The sequence below is a fragment of the Drosophila miranda genome, chromosome 4, assembly GCF_003369915.1.
Source record: "Drosophila miranda strain MSH22 chromosome 4, D.miranda_PacBio2.1, whole genome shotgun sequence".
Classification (NCBI taxonomy): domain Eukaryota; kingdom Metazoa; phylum Arthropoda; class Insecta; order Diptera; family Drosophilidae; genus Drosophila; species Drosophila miranda.
Window position 1 is genome coordinate 8,530,295 of NC_046677.1, and position 16,626 is coordinate 8,546,920.

The window sequence follows — 16,626 nt, forward strand, 5'->3', positions numbered from 1 at the left end:
GCTACTTTATACATGCATGTTGTTGGGAATGGCGTTGGTATACCCTATTTGCGCTAATTATACCCATTCTCAATACTTTTGACAACATTAAGGCATAAGAATAAGGATAGCGTATGTGGAGCCTCTATTGGAGGAGGACGAAATTGGAAATCATTTTTATGAAGGCCGGAATATTTAAAACCATAATTGTGATTGTTATTTTCAAAATAAAACGCCGATAGGTTCCTCTCCAACATCGATATCTTGTTCTTTCTACCTCCCCTCCTTGTTCGTAAAGGTGTTTGAGCGCATAACGGAACTTAGGATCGATGTGTTAAACGTGATTTTGTTCTTTTTCGCACTATTAAGTAGGAAATATTGATATAATCCGAAAAGTGCCTATTTTAAATAATTTTAAATACAATTAATTTTCGTTCCTGTAAGTATATACTTGGTAATATTAATAACTCAAACTCAATTAAGCAACTAAGCAGCTAAAGTGCAATGCAAATGGCTGAGACTAATCAAGATGGCGCTGGCGCCCTGAAAATTTCGACTGAAGAATCCAAGAAGCCAAAAACTGTTCGCCATCTGATCTCTGAGCTGGAAAAGACTGACCCGCCGTCCATAGAAGAAGTCTCCACACCTTGCGAGAATGATAAGGTCATGTTTGTCTATCCGCCACCACCGCCTCCACCAACACCAGTACAGGTGCCGATGCCGTCCAAAGCAGCACTTTCCTTACCGATGCCGTTAGATCACGAAGAGGATGAAGCTAATTCGGAAAAATGGGAAGATCCCTGTGCCCCGCCGCCGCCGCCTCCAATGCCCTCGAATGCCTTCCTGTCCAGCGGCTTGGGCTATCTGAAGCTCACGGCCGTCAAGTTGAAGGATGCCCTGGAGGAGGCCATAACCAAGATAGAGACCAACAAGCGCCATCAGAAGGTAACCATCAAAGTGAGTGTGGTCTTTTTTATATTAAGACAATTTAAGCATATCGATATATGTATTTTCCCAGCAAATGCAACATGAAACTGTTTATAGAATGTCACACACACACTCCCACCTTTGGGATGCTCCCATTCCTCTGTCATTATACTTAAAACATTTATTTATCCTTTACTTTTTGCTGTGTAGCCATCTCACCAGATAGATCAAGTTAAATGGGAGGCCATTGAAATGTTGCCAAGATGCTCTTGGGACATGCTGGATGCCAGAGCAGCTGCCTCGTCATGCGTGGCTCCCTGCATGGCTGTGATGGTGCACCCGAAGAACAAGAAGCCGGCCATCTTTGTGCAGCTGGAGAGGATTATGAAGGTGAACCGCCTGTTGGCCAAGCAAAACAAGACCCAAATGGCCATTTCCCGAGAGCCCATACCGCTGTATGCCGCCGTCAAGTCGCACCACGAGGATGAGGGACTGACACTGCAGGTGCTCTCGGCAAGAGCATCCACACCATATACCCAGCCCACGAGCATGCTGTCGTGTACGGCTGTCAGCTGCGACTTGGAACATGATTCGCCGAAGAAACACCAGAAGGAAGTCGCCCCCCCGCTGGAGCAGCGCCATTCAGCGCACCAGAAACGTGCTCCTGCATCATCGGCCAGCAAACCAGGAAACGTGAAGGCTCACAAAACAACAGTTCGTCGCTCGCCAGTTCCCCTTCGAGCCCACTACACGCGCTCCAGCCTGCTGGACATACGCGGCGAAATGCTGAATGCCCTCGTGCATCGTTCCAAGGAGATTTTTGCTATGCCCCGGATCGCAACTTGCGACGACATCGAACTGGAGGCTCGCTTGCGGCGAATGAACCTGTGGCGTACTGCCGCAGATTCAACTCGCTTCAGGTCTCGCTCGAATCCCACGACCTTTCACAACACCAATAACAACAACAACCACAACAACAACAATAATGAATGCATGCCAGCCTTCTACAAGAACAAGAACAAGCCGCAGCTAATCAGTGACAAGTCCATCATCCAGAGCCAGCCCCCGCAACCCCAAACGGAATTCCAGGTGAGTGCTAAAGCCCTTCTAAAAATAGAAAAACGTAAGGCTATCTAGCAGATCGATCGTTTCTTGGGGAGTCTATCAATCGAATAAGAAAGTCTTTTCTTCGATTTTGATAAATTTTGTAGACCGATCTAGGAAGAATGAGTTCTGCCCCCTCATCAAGAGTGAATAAACATTTACTCAATATATACATATTTTATATAGGAATAAAACAAAATCCTCAATCTCATTATCATTCCCAGCTTATCTGATCAACTAATGATTACTATTGCTTCTGACCTCCAAGGGTCGTTGCAAATCATGCTCAATCGCTCTCTTCTGGTCCCCTGAATACAGTCGAAACTTTATTATAGAACGTTTTATTTGCAATCGTAACTTTTTTTTAGTATTTACTTTTATGAGATTTTGTTCCCTTGTTTGTTGCACAATCCATATGTATATATAATGGTTCTAACTACCGACAGCCGTCTGGCGATTAAATGAAAGTCGAGTGCGCAAGGGTTGTGGCCACTCATTTCTCTAGGTAATGACACGTTCCATCAACTTCTCGAAGCTTTTGGGCTGCCTGCTCGGGCGTGAGATCCCGCTGAGCCATCGCCAAGAGTTCAAATCCAACCATGAACTTGCGTACCGTCGCCGATCGCAGCAGCGGGGGATAGTAGATGGCATGTAGCGTCCAATGGGCGCTGGAGGCATGGGCATGTTCCGGTCCCGTCGGTGCACCATGCCAGCCCATGGAGTAAGGGAACGAGCATTGGAAAAGATTGTCATATTTGGTGGTCAGCTCCTTGATGGTCACAGCCAGATTGTACCGTTGATCCACAGTGAGGTCATTGATGCGCTTGTTGTTGTTCCGCGAGATGAGCATCGTTTCGAAGGGCCAGGTGGCCCAGAAGGGCACCACAACCAGCCAGTCGGGATTCTCGATCACAATGCGCTCTCTGCGTTGCAGTTCCCGCTCCACATAGTCGCTCAACAGTGGCCTGTCGTTTGTGGCATAGTAGGCGCGCAGTCGCTCCTGCTTCAGTTGCGGTTCTGTGGGCAGAAACGAGCACGACCAGATCTGGCAATGCGGATGGGGATTCGAGCAGCCCATGGCAGCGCCCTTGTTCTCGAATATCTGCACCCAGGCATACTTGGAGCTCAGTTCGTTGAATTGATTGATCCATCTGATGAGGAGACCGATAGAATTAGCATTTCTGTTATCTCCAACAAATCCAGGGACCATATAACTCACTCGTTGATAACAACGACAATTTCCGCGACCGTCATCGTGGGCAAGGTGAGATTTGACTTGGGATGGAAGCACATGACGCGACAATTGCCCCGCGCTGGAGCTATCTGGAACAGGGGATCATCGCTGTTGGGTGGAGCCGGCACCTGCTCCACCAAGGCCGGAAAGTCGTTGTCAAAGACGTAGGTACCCTCGTAAATGGGCGTTTGCTAGAAGAAGGTACACATTCATGTCGGAAAGATCATTATTGAGCAGGATTACAGGGTATTTACAATTCCGTTGGGTCGCGTAACGCCAGGACAAAGGGGATTGGTAGGATCGAAGTCGAGAAGTTCGTTCTTCTGCGCCTTCTCCTGCTGTCCCGACCAGGGACGTTGCGTGCGATGGGGGCACACGAGTACCCATGTTCCGGTGAGGGGATTCAGGCGCCTATGCTGGTGTTCTGCAAAAAATGAAACGGGACTTAGCTTTGACAGAACATCCAGTGTCCCTTTCTCACGTGGTACCAGTGGCAACAAACTGCATCGTGTCGAACGTCTCGCACTCGTACCGGCCTTAAATCAGATTATGAAAACTGTTTACAGTTACTTTTGCTGTTCTGTTCTGTTCTGTTCCGTTCTGTTCTGCTCTGCTCTGCTGTGCTCTGCTCCGGATTTGGGGTGGTACACGAGACCAGGCAATGTCTGTCAACTAACTGACCGAGTTACGATTACGCTGGCTGTTGCGGTTTGTGCATGCTTGGACCAGGCAAAGTTGAGTTTTTTGATTTGCGGAGCTCACTTTTCCCTTTTTCATTATTATTGCTCTCTCCTCTTTGCTCTCTCGCACTCTCGCAATCGCTGTCTGAACGCTTAGCGGGCAGCAGAGCCCGTACTTTAGTGGAACTGTTGTTTTTTTTAGCTTTATCTCTCTCACACATCGCCACTCCACACCACAGCTGGCCATGCTGATAGGAATAGTTGTACTTTTGTGGGTGTGTGTGTGAGTATATTTGCGCGCAATTAGGGATGAACCCCAGGCGATTACTGTTTCTTTCTGCCTCGACCAAAAGCTTATCAAATTAGCAATCAAATTTTAAATTTGAATTTGAAAATATGTATTTTGTATTAAACTTGAGCACTGCTTCTCCTGCAAGGATCCCGCTATTGTCAATCAAAGACGAATTGGCAGCGGCCGTTTCAACCATTCCACAAAGTGGCCCTACAGTAGTGCGGACTACCATCCGTATAATAAAACCAAACCCCATCTGGATGAAGGAAACTTGAAGCATCAGAACAGCGGCAACATGACGGTTTGGCAGTTCTTTGACAACGGCGAAATTAGTAGCTCGAAGATGAGCCAGCCGAACGGTCGACCCAATACCCCGGTAATGGGTATGTCCAACAATCGCTCGGATAACGAGACCATGATGTCCAATGAGTCCAGCGAAGACCTAAGCCGTGCCAATGAGAACTATGTGAAGCGCGTAATGTCCGGTTTCCTGGTTGTGTCGAAGCCCAAGACCCGCGAATCGGAGGAGCGACACCATCGCCGCTACAGGAACCAAAGCGAGGAGCCGGAATGGTTCAGCTGTGGCCCAACATCCAGGCTGGACACCATCGAGTTGTGCGGCTTTGATGAGGACGAGGAAAGGATGCTCAAGGAGGGCCATCACCATGCCGAGATGGACAGGGAAGGGCAAAAGCATAAGGTAAGTGCTCAATGTGCACCAAGTGGTGGTCCTTATATATTCCCTTTATACTTGCTAGATGGATCAGAACAAGTACAAGTGGTCCCATCCAGATGCCGCCATTTCACGCAACAAATTTATGCCCAAACATGATACCAACAACAATCACAGCATGGACAACATGAACAAGATGATGAACGCTGAACAGCATCCGCATCAGCATCCACAGATATCCAAGGAGGAGAAGCGTTCTGGTGGCGGCAGCGGCCGATCATTCCAGTTTGATAAGTTCAATCAGAGTTACGAGAACAAAAATTATATAAACCAGCAGCAGCAGCCACTTCCACAGAAGCACCAGCCACAGCAGGGAATGCCAATGCAGCAGCCACAGCCGCCGTCTTGCGGCAGCAACAATTCCAAATTCATGTCATTCTTTGAACGTGAGAGAAATGGGTCATCGTCTTCGTTAAATGAATTCTTCAAGCAGGCCATGACCCATAACTCGAATCCACACAAAGAGCAGCAGCCCAAATCCCTGCCAGGCCACATGCCATCGGTGGAACAATTGGAGGCCAAGTGGCGTCGCAATTCTCTCACCACAGCTGCTGCTGGTGGGGGGGAATCTGTCCATCAAAATAATCAATCTGATAATTTCCAAAAGCTAATTGGCTCGCTCAGTGCCTCGAAAGCAGCCCCACCGCCGCAGCCGGTCACCACTGATGCCATTTCCACATTCATCATTCAGCAGCAGGCATACCAGCAGCAGCAACAGAAACAACACATGCTCATACAGCAGCAACAGCAGCAGACCGCCTTTCTGGCCGGCCTCCAGCTGAAGGCGATCCTCGGACGTGCTGATACCCAATTGCTGTTGCTACGCCTGACCAAAGGTAAGGACTAGGAAATGGACAAGACTCAGAGCATCTCTAAATCCATTTGCATTGATTTTTTTAGGGGAAATTTCCAAGCACGGCTTGCTGGTTCAGTTGGCCAACCCGCGTCTCTGCAACACAGATCGGGAGGCCATTACGGCAGTGCTGCAGTTCACCAACACTCAGCAGCAGCAACAGCAGCACCAGCAGCAGCTGGACATGCTCTCGAGCACGGTGATTGCCAGCCAGCTGCAAAATCTCCATCACCTGACCATTGTCCAGCAGAGTCTAGCCGCGAGACAGCAGCAGCAACAGCAACAGCAGCAGCAGCAGCAGCAGCAGTTCCCACAGCAGACTCAGCAGCTGTCGCAGGAGGATTTGCAGGCCCATGCCAATCTAATAATGAGAAATGCTGTAATGAAGCGTAAAATGGAGGAGCAGACCTCCATGCTGATGAATAGTGGTGCTGTTGTTGGAGCCAAGAATCCGGCACAGCAGCAGCAACAGCAATCTCGTGGCCAGCAGCAACGTCAGAATCGTCCGGATACCTCAGCCAATGCCTTGCTCCATGCTCTAATATCTGGCAATGGCAATGCCAGTGGCAACACTCCCCAGGCCCCAACTGGGATACCCAACTTGGGAGGTGGACAGCTTCCTCGACGTGCCGCTGATGGAAGTTTCCAAAATGCTGACTTAACACAGCAGCAGCAGCAGCCCTACTTTCCGACACAGCACAATAACAATCCATATTATCTGCAGCAGCCGCCACAAATTCGCCAACAAAACAACCAGAAAGCACAGATGAAGGCCCAACAGCCGCCTATGGCCATGCCGTTGCCCAGTGGCGTAGGTAAGTGATAAATAAATACATTTTCTAAGAAGTGCGGGGCCTAACATTATGTTGTGGCCTCTTTTTCCTCTCCATTTACCCATGTCCCTTTTTCCGTGTCTGAGTCAGGGCAATCTTTGTGCTCCCTCGAAAGCAAAGCAAAGTGCACTTTCACGGTATTATTGTTTGCAAACTGGTTTTGCGATTCCGGTGCAAACATTACACACCACCCAAAGTGTTTTACACATATTGCAAATGCATGTGGATCGCGCATCTGTTGATTCAGAGTGTCTCTCACCTGAGCACACCGTTTCAGGGATATATCTTGAAGTTTAGTATCGTTTTAAACAATTTATATCACTCTTATGCATATTGACTCGGACTATAAAGAAGTGAAGCAACGAATAATGTGAAAGTTTTGCACGAAAACTTCATACAGGAAGGGTAAAGAAAGCGCATTGAGATTTAGCAATGATTCCACTTTATTTTCTGATTCCATTTGTAATTGGAAATATTATAATCCTTTTAATTTATCAAACGAGGATATTATTGTGAGTGCAACATATATAAGGAAATATTTAACATTAATTCCAATAATTTCGTAGTAAGTTCCTTGTAAAGGGAATGAAAAATATTGTAGTTCAAATCAAGTATTGCGTCCGCCATCCACATTAGGCAGAAAATTGTGGTCAGTGTAAAACTCTAACTGATTCATGTTCTCTGCGGCTGCCGGCAGCCGGGTAGAATAATAACACCGTTTGTCCATAGGCCCGAAGCCAGATGCAGAAGACAGCTCTGCTCTATATGGTCTATCAAAGAAAAATTTGAAATCTTCGCATTTCTTAACACTTAAATCTTTACAAATATTTCGATAGGGCTGTGGACACTTCTTTATTTGTGCACAGATCTTAATTTGCTGAACAAACTTTCCGATTTGTCTAAGCCCCTGTGTAGAACGCCTCATTCCCGTGAGTCATGAGTCGTGTTTGTGCATAAGATGAGCGTTAACTTTACAAATTGATTTACCAATAGAGGAGATCGTTAAACGTTACGTACTTGGGACATTCCCAAAGCTAGATCTTGAGGTATTTTGCATCGACATCGCTCGCTTTCAATTGTTCAAGGCATGCCTGCCTGCTTGCCGTCAAAGTAGAGTCGTATATAAGAAAAAAAAACATTATCGACAGTGCCAGAGTGTGCCTTTGGCTTTATCAGCGAACCAAACGGAATGGAATGACTATGGAGAGGTGGAATCGCCGCCACGCACGATTACTGGGGCTGTGTGTGAAACCATGTCAAGAGCAAATTTATGTGTTTCGATTCTTAGTTGTTTATTGCATATTACAAGATTAAACACCGCGGCGAGTGTGTGGCTTAGGCCTAGGCCTGGGGCTTGTGAACCTTTCCGGCAAACAGTATATTCCCAGTGGACTCTTCCTCGATGAAGAACACAAAGGGACGATTCACATTGAACTCCTCGATGGTTGTGCTGCCCCCGAACTTGTTCTCGATCTCCACAACGGTGGCTGCATAAGCCTCGGTACCTTTTTCGTTCACATTTATGCCGGCCTTTTGCAGGATGTTGGAGACCTTCACCTTCCCGGCCACATCGGCTCCACGCGTCAGTCCTGGCAGTGAGGCGCTATCCTCGAAGATCTCTCGCACGCCCAGACTCTTGAGAGTCTCTTTGAAGTCTTGCTGGTAGTCAAAGTGGAACTTGGGCAGCGTCACCTTCACTTTGACCTCCTCCATGGCCCACTGGGCGCCCTTCAACTCATCGTTTTCCAGCGTATGGACCAGCTCGTGGATGCCATCGAGTGCGTAGGGCAGCAGCACAAACATGGAGTTCTTTCCCTTGTAGGGTAGTCGGAGGATTTGGGCCTTCAGCTTCTCAGAGTTGTGGTAGTAGAAAAAGTCCGTCTGCTCCATGTACTCCACGCGCGACTGCTCCTTCTGGTTACGGAAGAAGGCGCCCTGGTAGGTGCTGGCAAACTGCCGGCGCCACAGTCCATTGAAGTAGATCAGATTGGTGAGCAGCATCACGGTGCTCCGCACATTGTCCGGACTCACCAGCTGGCTGAGCCGGCCCTGTGTGATGTTGCTGGCCCACTCGTTGATGGCGTCGGCCGCCGCCTGGGCGTTGCTGAAGTCCAAGGCCTCGACCTCGCTGTCATAGAAGTGCTTTAGGGTGGCCGTGAACTTCTGTTGCGTTTCGATGAAGCTGTCGGTGAAGAGCTTGGTGCGCACGCTGAGAGTATCGTGGAGCTGGTTCTCCTTCTTGAACGAGTTGAGCGTCTTGCGGTAGAATTCGCGCACATTGTTCTGCGACCTGATATCCGTTTGGGTGTTGGCCAGCTCCCGCAGCGTCTGGGTATCGGCGCCGGCAGCCTCCGAGAGCAGGGCCAGGACCAGCTTGATGGAGAACGGCGATATGATCACATTCTTTGCTTCCGTCTCGTTCTGCAGCACTGTCTTCAGCAGCTGCCACGAGAACTGGTCGTGGGAGTCGCTTCTGAATGGCACAAAGGTGTCAATGTCATCATACCCTCCGGGCATCGCTGGCAGCGCCACTGGGCCGATCGGCACCTTGTCTGTCCGCGTCTCAAACACGCCCTGTGGCGTCGTTATCGTCGGTATTGAGTTGCCATTCGCCGACGCTGATGCTCCAAATACCAGCAGAAGACCTGCCAGCAATCTGCTCAAAGCCAGATTTTTGCTTATCATTATTATTATGCTCCCCAATCGATACGATCGATACGATTTTCTTGTGTCTATTATTCTCCTTTTCTCGACCACCAAAGCAACTGTTAAATAGATGCGCGCTGCTGCTGCTGCGGGAGAGACTACGACACCACACAGAGACACTGAACACAGTAGAAGAGAGTGAGAGAGGACGAATGGAATGACGGACGACGATAACCGTTGTGCTCCGCGATCCCAATTGGATTGACTCAAGAGTCTGAGCGGGCAAGCTTAAAAACCAGCTTCAGAGCTAGCTCTGTCAACGTCGCGGTGGCTGCGCGCGTGTTTGTTTTTGTTGGGAGTCCCAAACGCCAGCAGCGCACGTCACAGTCTCCTGAACATGGGTCAGGTCTTTTTTCCCCATTTCTCTTTATTTCCCCTCCTTTGCCCCAAGAATTCGATTTCAGCCATTTGCATAGTGTTTTCCCATAAACATGAGCATTGATTTGATTCATATTCTTGGAGAATACCCAAATACTAGTTAATTAATGGCATTTAATTAATATTTGAATTTTAAATAACATTGCCATTTTGATTGAACAAATCTGGCAATGCTGTAAACAGTGCTGGGAAACTTTTTTTGCTTGGCAGCTCAGCTGTTTTGTGCTCATGGTTCCGTGCCGTTGATGTAACAACCAAACCGGCTGAAAACATAAAAATTTATTACAAAAATCCACTCTCGTGAAATGCAAATTCGTCGTCCTCGAGGTGTGACAATTCCTCAGTTAATGGTAGTAACCGCTCTCGGGGTACTAGGAGGCATATACATTTGGCAGCCATTGATATTGAAATTCAAAGACGAAAAGAAAACAGACAGTGAACCTAAGGCTCCAACACCAGCGGCAGTCACAAATTCCGCAAAGTTCGAATGACTCGTAACTCTTAGTTGGCCTTTATTTAATTGCATTCTTTTCTTACAGATGAGTTTCATTAACGGACTCAAGAAGTTCGCCACCACGACCGTGGGTCTGATGGCCATCGGCATCGGCTCCACCGTCTTCATTTATACCGGCCATCGGTTTATTGTGAAACCCTACCAATCCAAGCAACGACGCCTCCAAGCGGAAGCCTGTGCGGACTATCTGTTTCAGCAGGAGGCCCATCCGATCCGCAGTGATCTCCGATAGAGAGCGAGCGCTGTGTCCAGTAATTTTACCACATCCATCATATAAAACATATATTACATCCTTTTACGTAAACCCGAGGGAACAGTGAAGTTTTTAGGTTCATAAATTAATCATTGATTTCAGTAGAGTATTGGAAGCAACAACATGAATTGAATAAGTAATGAAAACAAAGAAGCTAGCCAACCAGCCAATAGATATGTTTAAACATTGAAATAAATTCCACATAAAGAATGGCTTGCGTTTAATTTGTTTCACACCGAATAACAACACATAGCGGATAAAACATTTAATTGAAGATCTAACATTTTGCTTTTATGGACTGATCATCGAATCCCTCTAAACAGACACAGGGAACTGCACTTCTCCTTGGCCTCTTGGGCCTGCCTCTTGAGTACAGCCTCTCTCTTGTGGGTGGGAAAGAAGTTCCACAGAGAGAAGGTGTCATCAAGACCACCTGTGGCTATGTTTGTTCCATCCGGACTCCACATCAGGAACAGAGTGCCACGATCCTGGTGGGCTAGCAGATCAACCACTCGATTCAGTGAGGCAAGAACCAGAATTTCACACACCAGACATTCCATTTCATCTGCAGACATCGTGGGATGCTTAAATTATGAGCAATATATGCCGGATTACTACCTACCACCCCTGATGATGTTGACCAGCAACTCGCCTGTGATCTTGCTGAATGTGACTGTCTTGATATTGATCCTGTCGTCCTTACGCTTGTATGTGGCCACAAATTTCCGACGCGGTATGTTGAAGATGAAAATGGAGGCGGGACATCTTTCCACTGGATCGAATATACAGATATTAAGGGTCTAGGCCGATTTCGGGTTATGATCTTACCCACAGCCAAGTCCACGCCCGTCCAGGGATGCCAGTCGAAGACCACGGCCTTCGACCTGCAGCCCAATTTCAGGAGGCGATTCTTCAGCCTAGCATCGAATATGAAGATGGTGCCATCTGTGTCGCCCGATGCAAAGTATCGCATATTGGGTGAGAACCTGATCATAGATATCTTATGTCTGTGCTCTCGGATCTGAAGCGACGTCATTTTGGGGCGGGTGAGGACCACAATGATGCCACAGTGGGTGCCACACAACAACTCGTTGCCATCGTGCGACCACTCAATGCAGCGTATGAACCCCATCGACTTGAGGAAGTATTTTCGATACGAGACGATAAACTCCATTGTAGGTGTGACCGCCCATAGATCCAGGACTGGATAGGTGCCATCCATGCAGCCAATGGCCAGGTATTTGCCATCGGGCGAATATTTAAGCGAAGTCGGTGACTCCACACTGAAAATCATGGTACTTTCGTCTAGATTGCGCCATATCATTACGTCCTGGCCGGACGAAATGGCCACCAGGTCGTTTGCGGCCCAGTCCATCATATTGTAATCGATCGGACTGCAAATTCCAGGCATATCGTGCGTTGCATTCTGAAAGGCGGTCGGTCTGCTGCGTGGCAAACAGGGCCAGTCGGCATCAATGCTGACCATGCCGCTCACTTGTGATCGTGATCCCTGCAGATTACTGAACTGCAGCAGGCGGTGCTCTTGGATGTGAAAAGCGCTGTTGATGATGGAAATGAAGCTGCTCTGACGCCAATAGCTAGAGGTTAAAGTGATGCCCTACGAGTGCATCGAATAATTTTACAGCGAATCCCTTGAAGAACATCCAAACATAATCCTCACCGTTTCCAGAATATCCCTCTCTTCCCTGCGTCCTACGTACTTCAGATTGAAATCAATATTCTCCCGCTCAAATCGCTTCGGTATGAATCGTTCGCCGCAATACGAGACGTGCTGCTTTTCAATCTTGCTGCTTAAAAATTTCTCGCTCTGTTTAAAAAAAAAAAACATTTTGCGGATGAGTGGGAGAACCAGGCTTCTGCTTCGACTTTTCTACACCTTATAGGCCTCTTGCTGCCAGAATTTGCGGCGAACCTTTGTGAATGGTGTTACGGACTTTTTGTCCATTTTTGCACATTTATTTGGACTATCACATACACTCATCTCGACGAACATTTAATTCTTTCTGCCTAGCAGATTGCATTATGCTCGCGCCATTTTAATGTATGCTCTTCTTATAGCCGCACCGCCCCCTCAAGAGAGTAACTACAGTTAGCCCACAGATTACGCACACTCTCACCCAAATCTTAACGGTTCTAGTCAGTGCAGTGCAGCACGCGGAAGAATAACTAGTTGGATTTGCTAAACACTCATTTCGTTTCATGTTAATTTTATTTGTACATGTTATTTATGGCTGGGGTGTTACCGAGCGCCGCCCATCTGTGGACGTACGCAATGGAGTTTTCCACAGTTCGTTGCAGGACGGACAATTCGACCGCTTCTGCAAAAATTTGCGTATGCAGTCACGATGATACTGGATGTGGCATGAATCACAGCGAATATCCCATAGCACCAGGTTAGAGCACAGCTTACAACTCTCTATGTTTTCCGCGTGATTGGAGCGCAAGTAGAAACTAAGCTCCACAAGTGTTCGGGGTCCCAGGTAGATGTTGTCTTCAGCCTCCAGGAAATATCCCATTTGGCACCACTTCTTGAGCAGCTCCTGCATCCGGAGCTTCTTGGGCGGCTTTTCAATGCCCAGGTCACTGTACGTCTGATTCCAGGCCATGCAACAGTTTTCTTCTTCAGCTATTTTGTCCAACAGCTTTGCAAAGTATTGGCATTCCTCTGCAACGAGACCAGTGTTTGCTATGGTGTCCGGCGTGGCATCTGTCTTAGCGTACACCAAGTACTCCTCGTCCTGCAATGCATGTTTTATGAAAACCAGCGTCTGATCAAAAACACGAATGTAGCCATCAATTTCGCCGACAAAAGCTTTCAGTGCCTCCTTGTTTGCCGGTTTGTCAACTTTATGGAGCTCGCACAGCGGTGATAATATCTGATCAATCAACCCATAGCTGAGGGTGCTGTGGTTCTTGCAGGCACGTAGAAATGCGCGCTTTACCAAATCCATATAGAATTTGCTTTTTTTTTTGACGTTTTAAGTTTAGTAACTGTCGAGTAACTTAGTAATTGTCGAGTTAAAGAATTATAGTTTAGTGTTTGGTACGCTGATGTTAGCCCACTTAAGCCCCCTATATTTAAATAGTTCAAGTACTTGAGGTAAATGACGGAAAATATTAACGACTGTAAGTTCTTCTTGTAGATCCATCCTATCCTTCCTTTTAACTTGCAAAAAAACCCCCACGAACCTTTCTCCTGAACTGCTACAAAATTAGTCCATTTTCATTATTTTCGCTAGATAATTGAAATACCCTCTTGGCTTATAATAGGTTAATCGTTCTCCGTCAAGGATTGGAAACCAAATTGCTCAATTTTGATGTTCCGTCAAGTATTATTAGCTAGATAGAACATTTTGCCATGCCCACATAGGTTTCTACGGCGGGTGAATCAATTTTCTACTTCACTGGATTATTCTTAATACTTGCTTTTATTGGATCTTGTCTAAAAAAAAGGATTTAGCGAAATAGGTCAAACGAAAAAAGGTTTTAGCGAAAGTGGGCAAACAAAAAAAACGAAAGATGATAGTCCTTCATATTGCTCAATTTAGAGAATCCGTTGAAGAATTCTGGCTAACTAAAACCCTTAGTTCTGCCCACATAATTTTATCCCATTGATGAATATATTTTCTACAAGAATGGCTAGTTTTTGGCCTATTCATGCATTTGATTAGGTGTTTCTATTTAAATCCTGATCCCTGTAGCAATTCTTGGTCTCTGTAAGAAGAATACTAATTGCATTTCTGTTGTCGTCGAGCGCTGCGTAGCCACTGCAAATCGATTTGTTCCTTTTGGCTATAAAAATAATCCGATCTCAACCAGATTCAGCAATCTGATAGATAAGGTCATTCTCTATGTTTGTGCGTTTTTAGTTTTCTCGAATCTTTTGTGGGGCGGAAGGGGATGGGGCGAAATTTTCAAATATACGTGTAATAATGACATGTTACAGAAATCTGGATACAAAATGTCGTTGCTCTAGCTCTTATAGTCTTTGAGCACTAGGCGCTTATAGGGACGGACAGACAGACAGGGCTCAACCGACTCGGCTATTGATGCTGATCAATAATATATATACATACTACTTTATGGGGTCGGAAACAATTCCTTCTGGACGTTACACACATCCTGTTTCACCACAAATCTAATATACCCGTATACTCATTTTGAGTATTGGGTATAATAATAATTATACAATAAAAATCAAAGATAAAATAAAAATAAAAAATAATAATTATACAATAAGAATCCAAAATAAATAAGTAAAATAATCATTATTCAATAAAAAACCAGAAATAATAATTCTCTAATTATATAACGTATATAAAGTATAATTATTATTTTTTATTTATATTGCATAATTATTATTCTTGATTTTTTTTTAATAATTATTATTTTTGATTTTTATTGAATAATTATTATTCTTGATTTTTATTGTATAATAATTATTATAATTATTATTCTTGATTTTAATTGAATAATTATTATTTTTGATTTTTATTGAATAATTATTATTCTTAATTTTTATTGAATATTTATTACTATAATTATTCTTGTTTTTTATTGAATAATTATTATTTTTGATTTTTATTGTATAACTATTATTATAATTGTTATTCTGGATTTTTTATTGAATAATTATTATTTTTGATTTTTATTGTATATCTATTATTATAATTGTTATTCTGGATTTTTTATTGAATAATTATTATTTTTGATTTTTATTGTATAACTATTATAATAATTGTTATTCTGGATTTTTTATTGAATAATTATTATTTTTGATTTTTATTGAATAATTATTACTATAATTATTCTTGTTTTTTATTGAGTAATTATTATTTTTGATTTTTATTGTATAACTATTATTATAATTGTTATTCTTGATTTTTATTGAATAATTGTAATTATAATTATTATTCTTGATTTTTATTGAATAATTGTTAATTTTGATTTTTATTGAATAATTGTTATTATAATTGTTATTTTTGATTTTTATTGAATAATTGTTATTTTTGATTTTTATTGAATAATTGTTATTCTTGAATTTTATTGAATAATTGTTATTATAATTGTTATTTTTGACTTTTATTGAATAATTGTTATTTTTGATTTTTATTGAATAATTATTATTTTTGATTTTTATTGAATAATTATTATTCTTAATTTTTATTGAATAATTATTACTATAATTATTCTTGTTTTTTATTGAATAATTATTATTTTTGATTTTTATTGTATAACTATTATTATAATTGTTATTCTGGATTTTTTATTGAATAATTATTATTTTTGATTTTTATTGTATAACTATTATTATAATTGTTATTCTGGATTTTTTATTGAATAATTATTATTTTTGATTTTTATTGTATAACTATTATTATAATTGTTATTCTGGATTTTTTATTGAATAATTATTATTTTTGATTTTTATTGAATAATTATTACTATAATTATTCTTGTTTTTTATTGAATAATTATTATTTTTGATTTTTATTGAATAATTGTTATTATAATTGTTATTTTTGATTTTTATTGAATAATTGTTATTATAATTGTTATTCTGGATTTTTTATTGAATAATTATTATTTTTGATTTTTATTGTATAACTATTATTATAATTGTTCTTCTGGATTTTTTATTGAATAATTATTATTCTTAATTTTTATTGAATAATTATTACTATAATTATTCTTGTTTTTTATTGAATAATTATTATTTTTGATTTTTATTGTATAACTATTATTATAATTGTTATTCTGGATTTTTATTGAATAATTATTATTTTTGATTTTTATTTTATAATTATTATTGTAATTGTTATTCTTGATTTTTATTGAATAATTATTATTATAATTGTTATTCTTGATTTTTATCGTACAATTATTATTATAATTGTTATTCTTGATTTTTATCGTACAATTATTATTATTTTACTGAATAATTATTAGTTTTGATTTTTATTGTATAACTATTATTATAATTGTTATTCTTGATTTTTTATTGAATAATTATTATTTTTTATTTTTATTGTATAACTATTATTATAATTGTTATTCTGGATTTTTATTGAATAACTATTATTCTTGATTTTTATTGAATAATTATTATTATAACTGTT

The 16,626-nt window shown here is 42.7% G+C and overlaps 6 protein-coding genes across 6 annotated transcripts; 2 read left to right on the forward strand and 4 right to left on the reverse strand.

Moving 5' to 3' along the window:
- Positions 1 to 263: 263 nt before the first annotated feature.
- Positions 264 to 10,346, forward strand: LOC108162152 (protein cup). The gene is made up of 7 exons (XM_017296729.2): positions 264 to 418; positions 474 to 936; positions 1,117 to 1,995; positions 4,362 to 4,916; positions 4,975 to 5,785; positions 5,850 to 6,617; positions 10,259 to 10,346. Exons 2-7 carry the CDS (start codon positions 484 to 486, stop codon positions 10,270 to 10,272), a joined length of 3,480 nt encoding a protein of 1,159 aa, XP_017152218.1. The 5' UTR covers positions 264 to 418; positions 474 to 483; the 3' UTR covers positions 10,273 to 10,346.
- On the reverse strand, positions 2,335 to 4,006 carry LOC108162156 (probable galactose-1-phosphate uridylyltransferase). The gene is made up of 4 exons (XM_017296734.2): positions 3,733 to 4,006; positions 3,499 to 3,668; positions 3,230 to 3,435; positions 2,335 to 3,161 (listed from the first exon to the last, which is right to left on the reverse strand). The coding sequence occupies exons 1-4, from the start codon at positions 3,749 to 3,751 to the stop codon at positions 2,504 to 2,506; spliced, it is 1,053 nt and encodes a 350-aa protein (XP_017152223.1). The 5' UTR covers positions 3,752 to 4,006; the 3' UTR covers positions 2,335 to 2,503.
- On the reverse strand, positions 7,463 to 9,551 carry LOC108162155 (serine protease inhibitor 27A). The gene has a single exon (XM_017296733.2). It carries the CDS (start codon positions 9,318 to 9,320, stop codon positions 7,977 to 7,979), a length of 1,344 nt encoding a protein of 447 aa, XP_017152222.1. The 5' UTR covers positions 9,321 to 9,551; the 3' UTR covers positions 7,463 to 7,976.
- Positions 9,924 to 10,696, forward strand: LOC108162159. The gene is made up of 2 exons (XM_017296737.2): positions 9,924 to 10,200; positions 10,259 to 10,696. The coding sequence occupies exon 2, from the start codon at positions 10,259 to 10,261 to the stop codon at positions 10,463 to 10,465; it is 207 nt and encodes a 68-aa protein (XP_017152226.1). The 5' UTR covers positions 9,924 to 10,200; the 3' UTR covers positions 10,466 to 10,696.
- LOC108162153 (protein cortex) lies at positions 10,690 to 12,546 on the reverse strand. Its single transcript, XM_017296731.2, has 5 exons — positions 12,384 to 12,546; positions 12,168 to 12,314; positions 11,315 to 12,104; positions 11,109 to 11,258; positions 10,690 to 11,051 (listed from the first exon to the last, which is right to left on the reverse strand). The coding sequence occupies exons 1-5, from the start codon at positions 12,498 to 12,500 to the stop codon at positions 10,789 to 10,791; spliced, it is 1,467 nt and encodes a 488-aa protein (XP_017152220.1). The 5' UTR covers positions 12,501 to 12,546; the 3' UTR covers positions 10,690 to 10,788.
- A 136-nt stretch (positions 12,547 to 12,682) lies between these two features.
- Positions 12,683 to 13,566, reverse strand: LOC108162157 (non-structural maintenance of chromosomes element 1 homolog). Its single transcript, XM_017296735.1, has one exon. The coding sequence runs from the start codon at positions 13,456 to 13,458 to the stop codon at positions 12,733 to 12,735; it is 726 nt and encodes a 241-aa protein (XP_017152224.1). The 5' UTR covers positions 13,459 to 13,566; the 3' UTR covers positions 12,683 to 12,732.
- Positions 13,567 to 16,626: the final 3,060 nt, after the last annotated feature.

Excerpts from the sequence above, each read along its gene's own strand:
- LOC108162159 (XM_017296737.2), top strand. The coding sequence starts at position 10,259 with ATGAGTTTCATTAACGGACTCAAGAAGTTCGCCACCACGACCGTGGGT.
- LOC108162157 (XM_017296735.1), bottom strand. The coding sequence starts at position 13,458 with ATGGATTTGGTAAAGCGCGCATTTCTACGTGCCTGCAAGAACCACAGC.
- LOC108162152 (XM_017296729.2), top strand. The coding sequence starts at position 484 with ATGCAAATGGCTGAGACTAATCAAGATGGCGCTGGCGCCCTGAAAATT. Across the intron at positions 1,996-4,361 it reads AACCCCAAACGGAATTCCAG|GATCCCGCTATTGTCAATCA; the intron begins GTGAGTGCTAAA and ends TTCTCCTGCAAG. Across the intron at positions 4,917-4,974 it reads GGGAAGGGCAAAAGCATAAG|ATGGATCAGAACAAGTACAA; the intron begins GTAAGTGCTCAA and ends TATACTTGCTAG.
- LOC108162155 (XM_017296733.2), bottom strand. The coding sequence starts at position 9,320 with ATGATAAGCAAAAATCTGGCTTTGAGCAGATTGCTGGCAGGTCTTCTG.
- LOC108162153 (XM_017296731.2), bottom strand. The coding sequence starts at position 12,500 with ATGTTCGTCGAGATGAGTGTATGTGATAGTCCAAATAAATGTGCAAAA. Across the intron at positions 12,105-12,167 it reads AGAGGGATATTCTGGAAACG|GGCATCACTTTAACCTCTAG; the intron begins GTGAGGATTATG and ends ATGCACTCGTAG. Across the intron at positions 11,259-11,314 it reads GGGCGTGGACTTGGCTGTGG|TGGAAAGATGTCCCGCCTCC; the intron begins GTAAGATCATAA and ends TATTCGATCCAG.
- LOC108162156 (XM_017296734.2), bottom strand. Across the intron at positions 3,436-3,498 it reads TTACGCGACCCAACGGAATT|CAAACGCCCATTTACGAGGG; the intron begins GTAAATACCCTG and ends ACCTTCTTCTAG. Across the intron at positions 3,162-3,229 it reads ATTGTCGTTGTTATCAACGA|ATGGATCAATCAATTCAACG; the intron begins GTGAGTTATATG and ends TCTCCTCATCAG.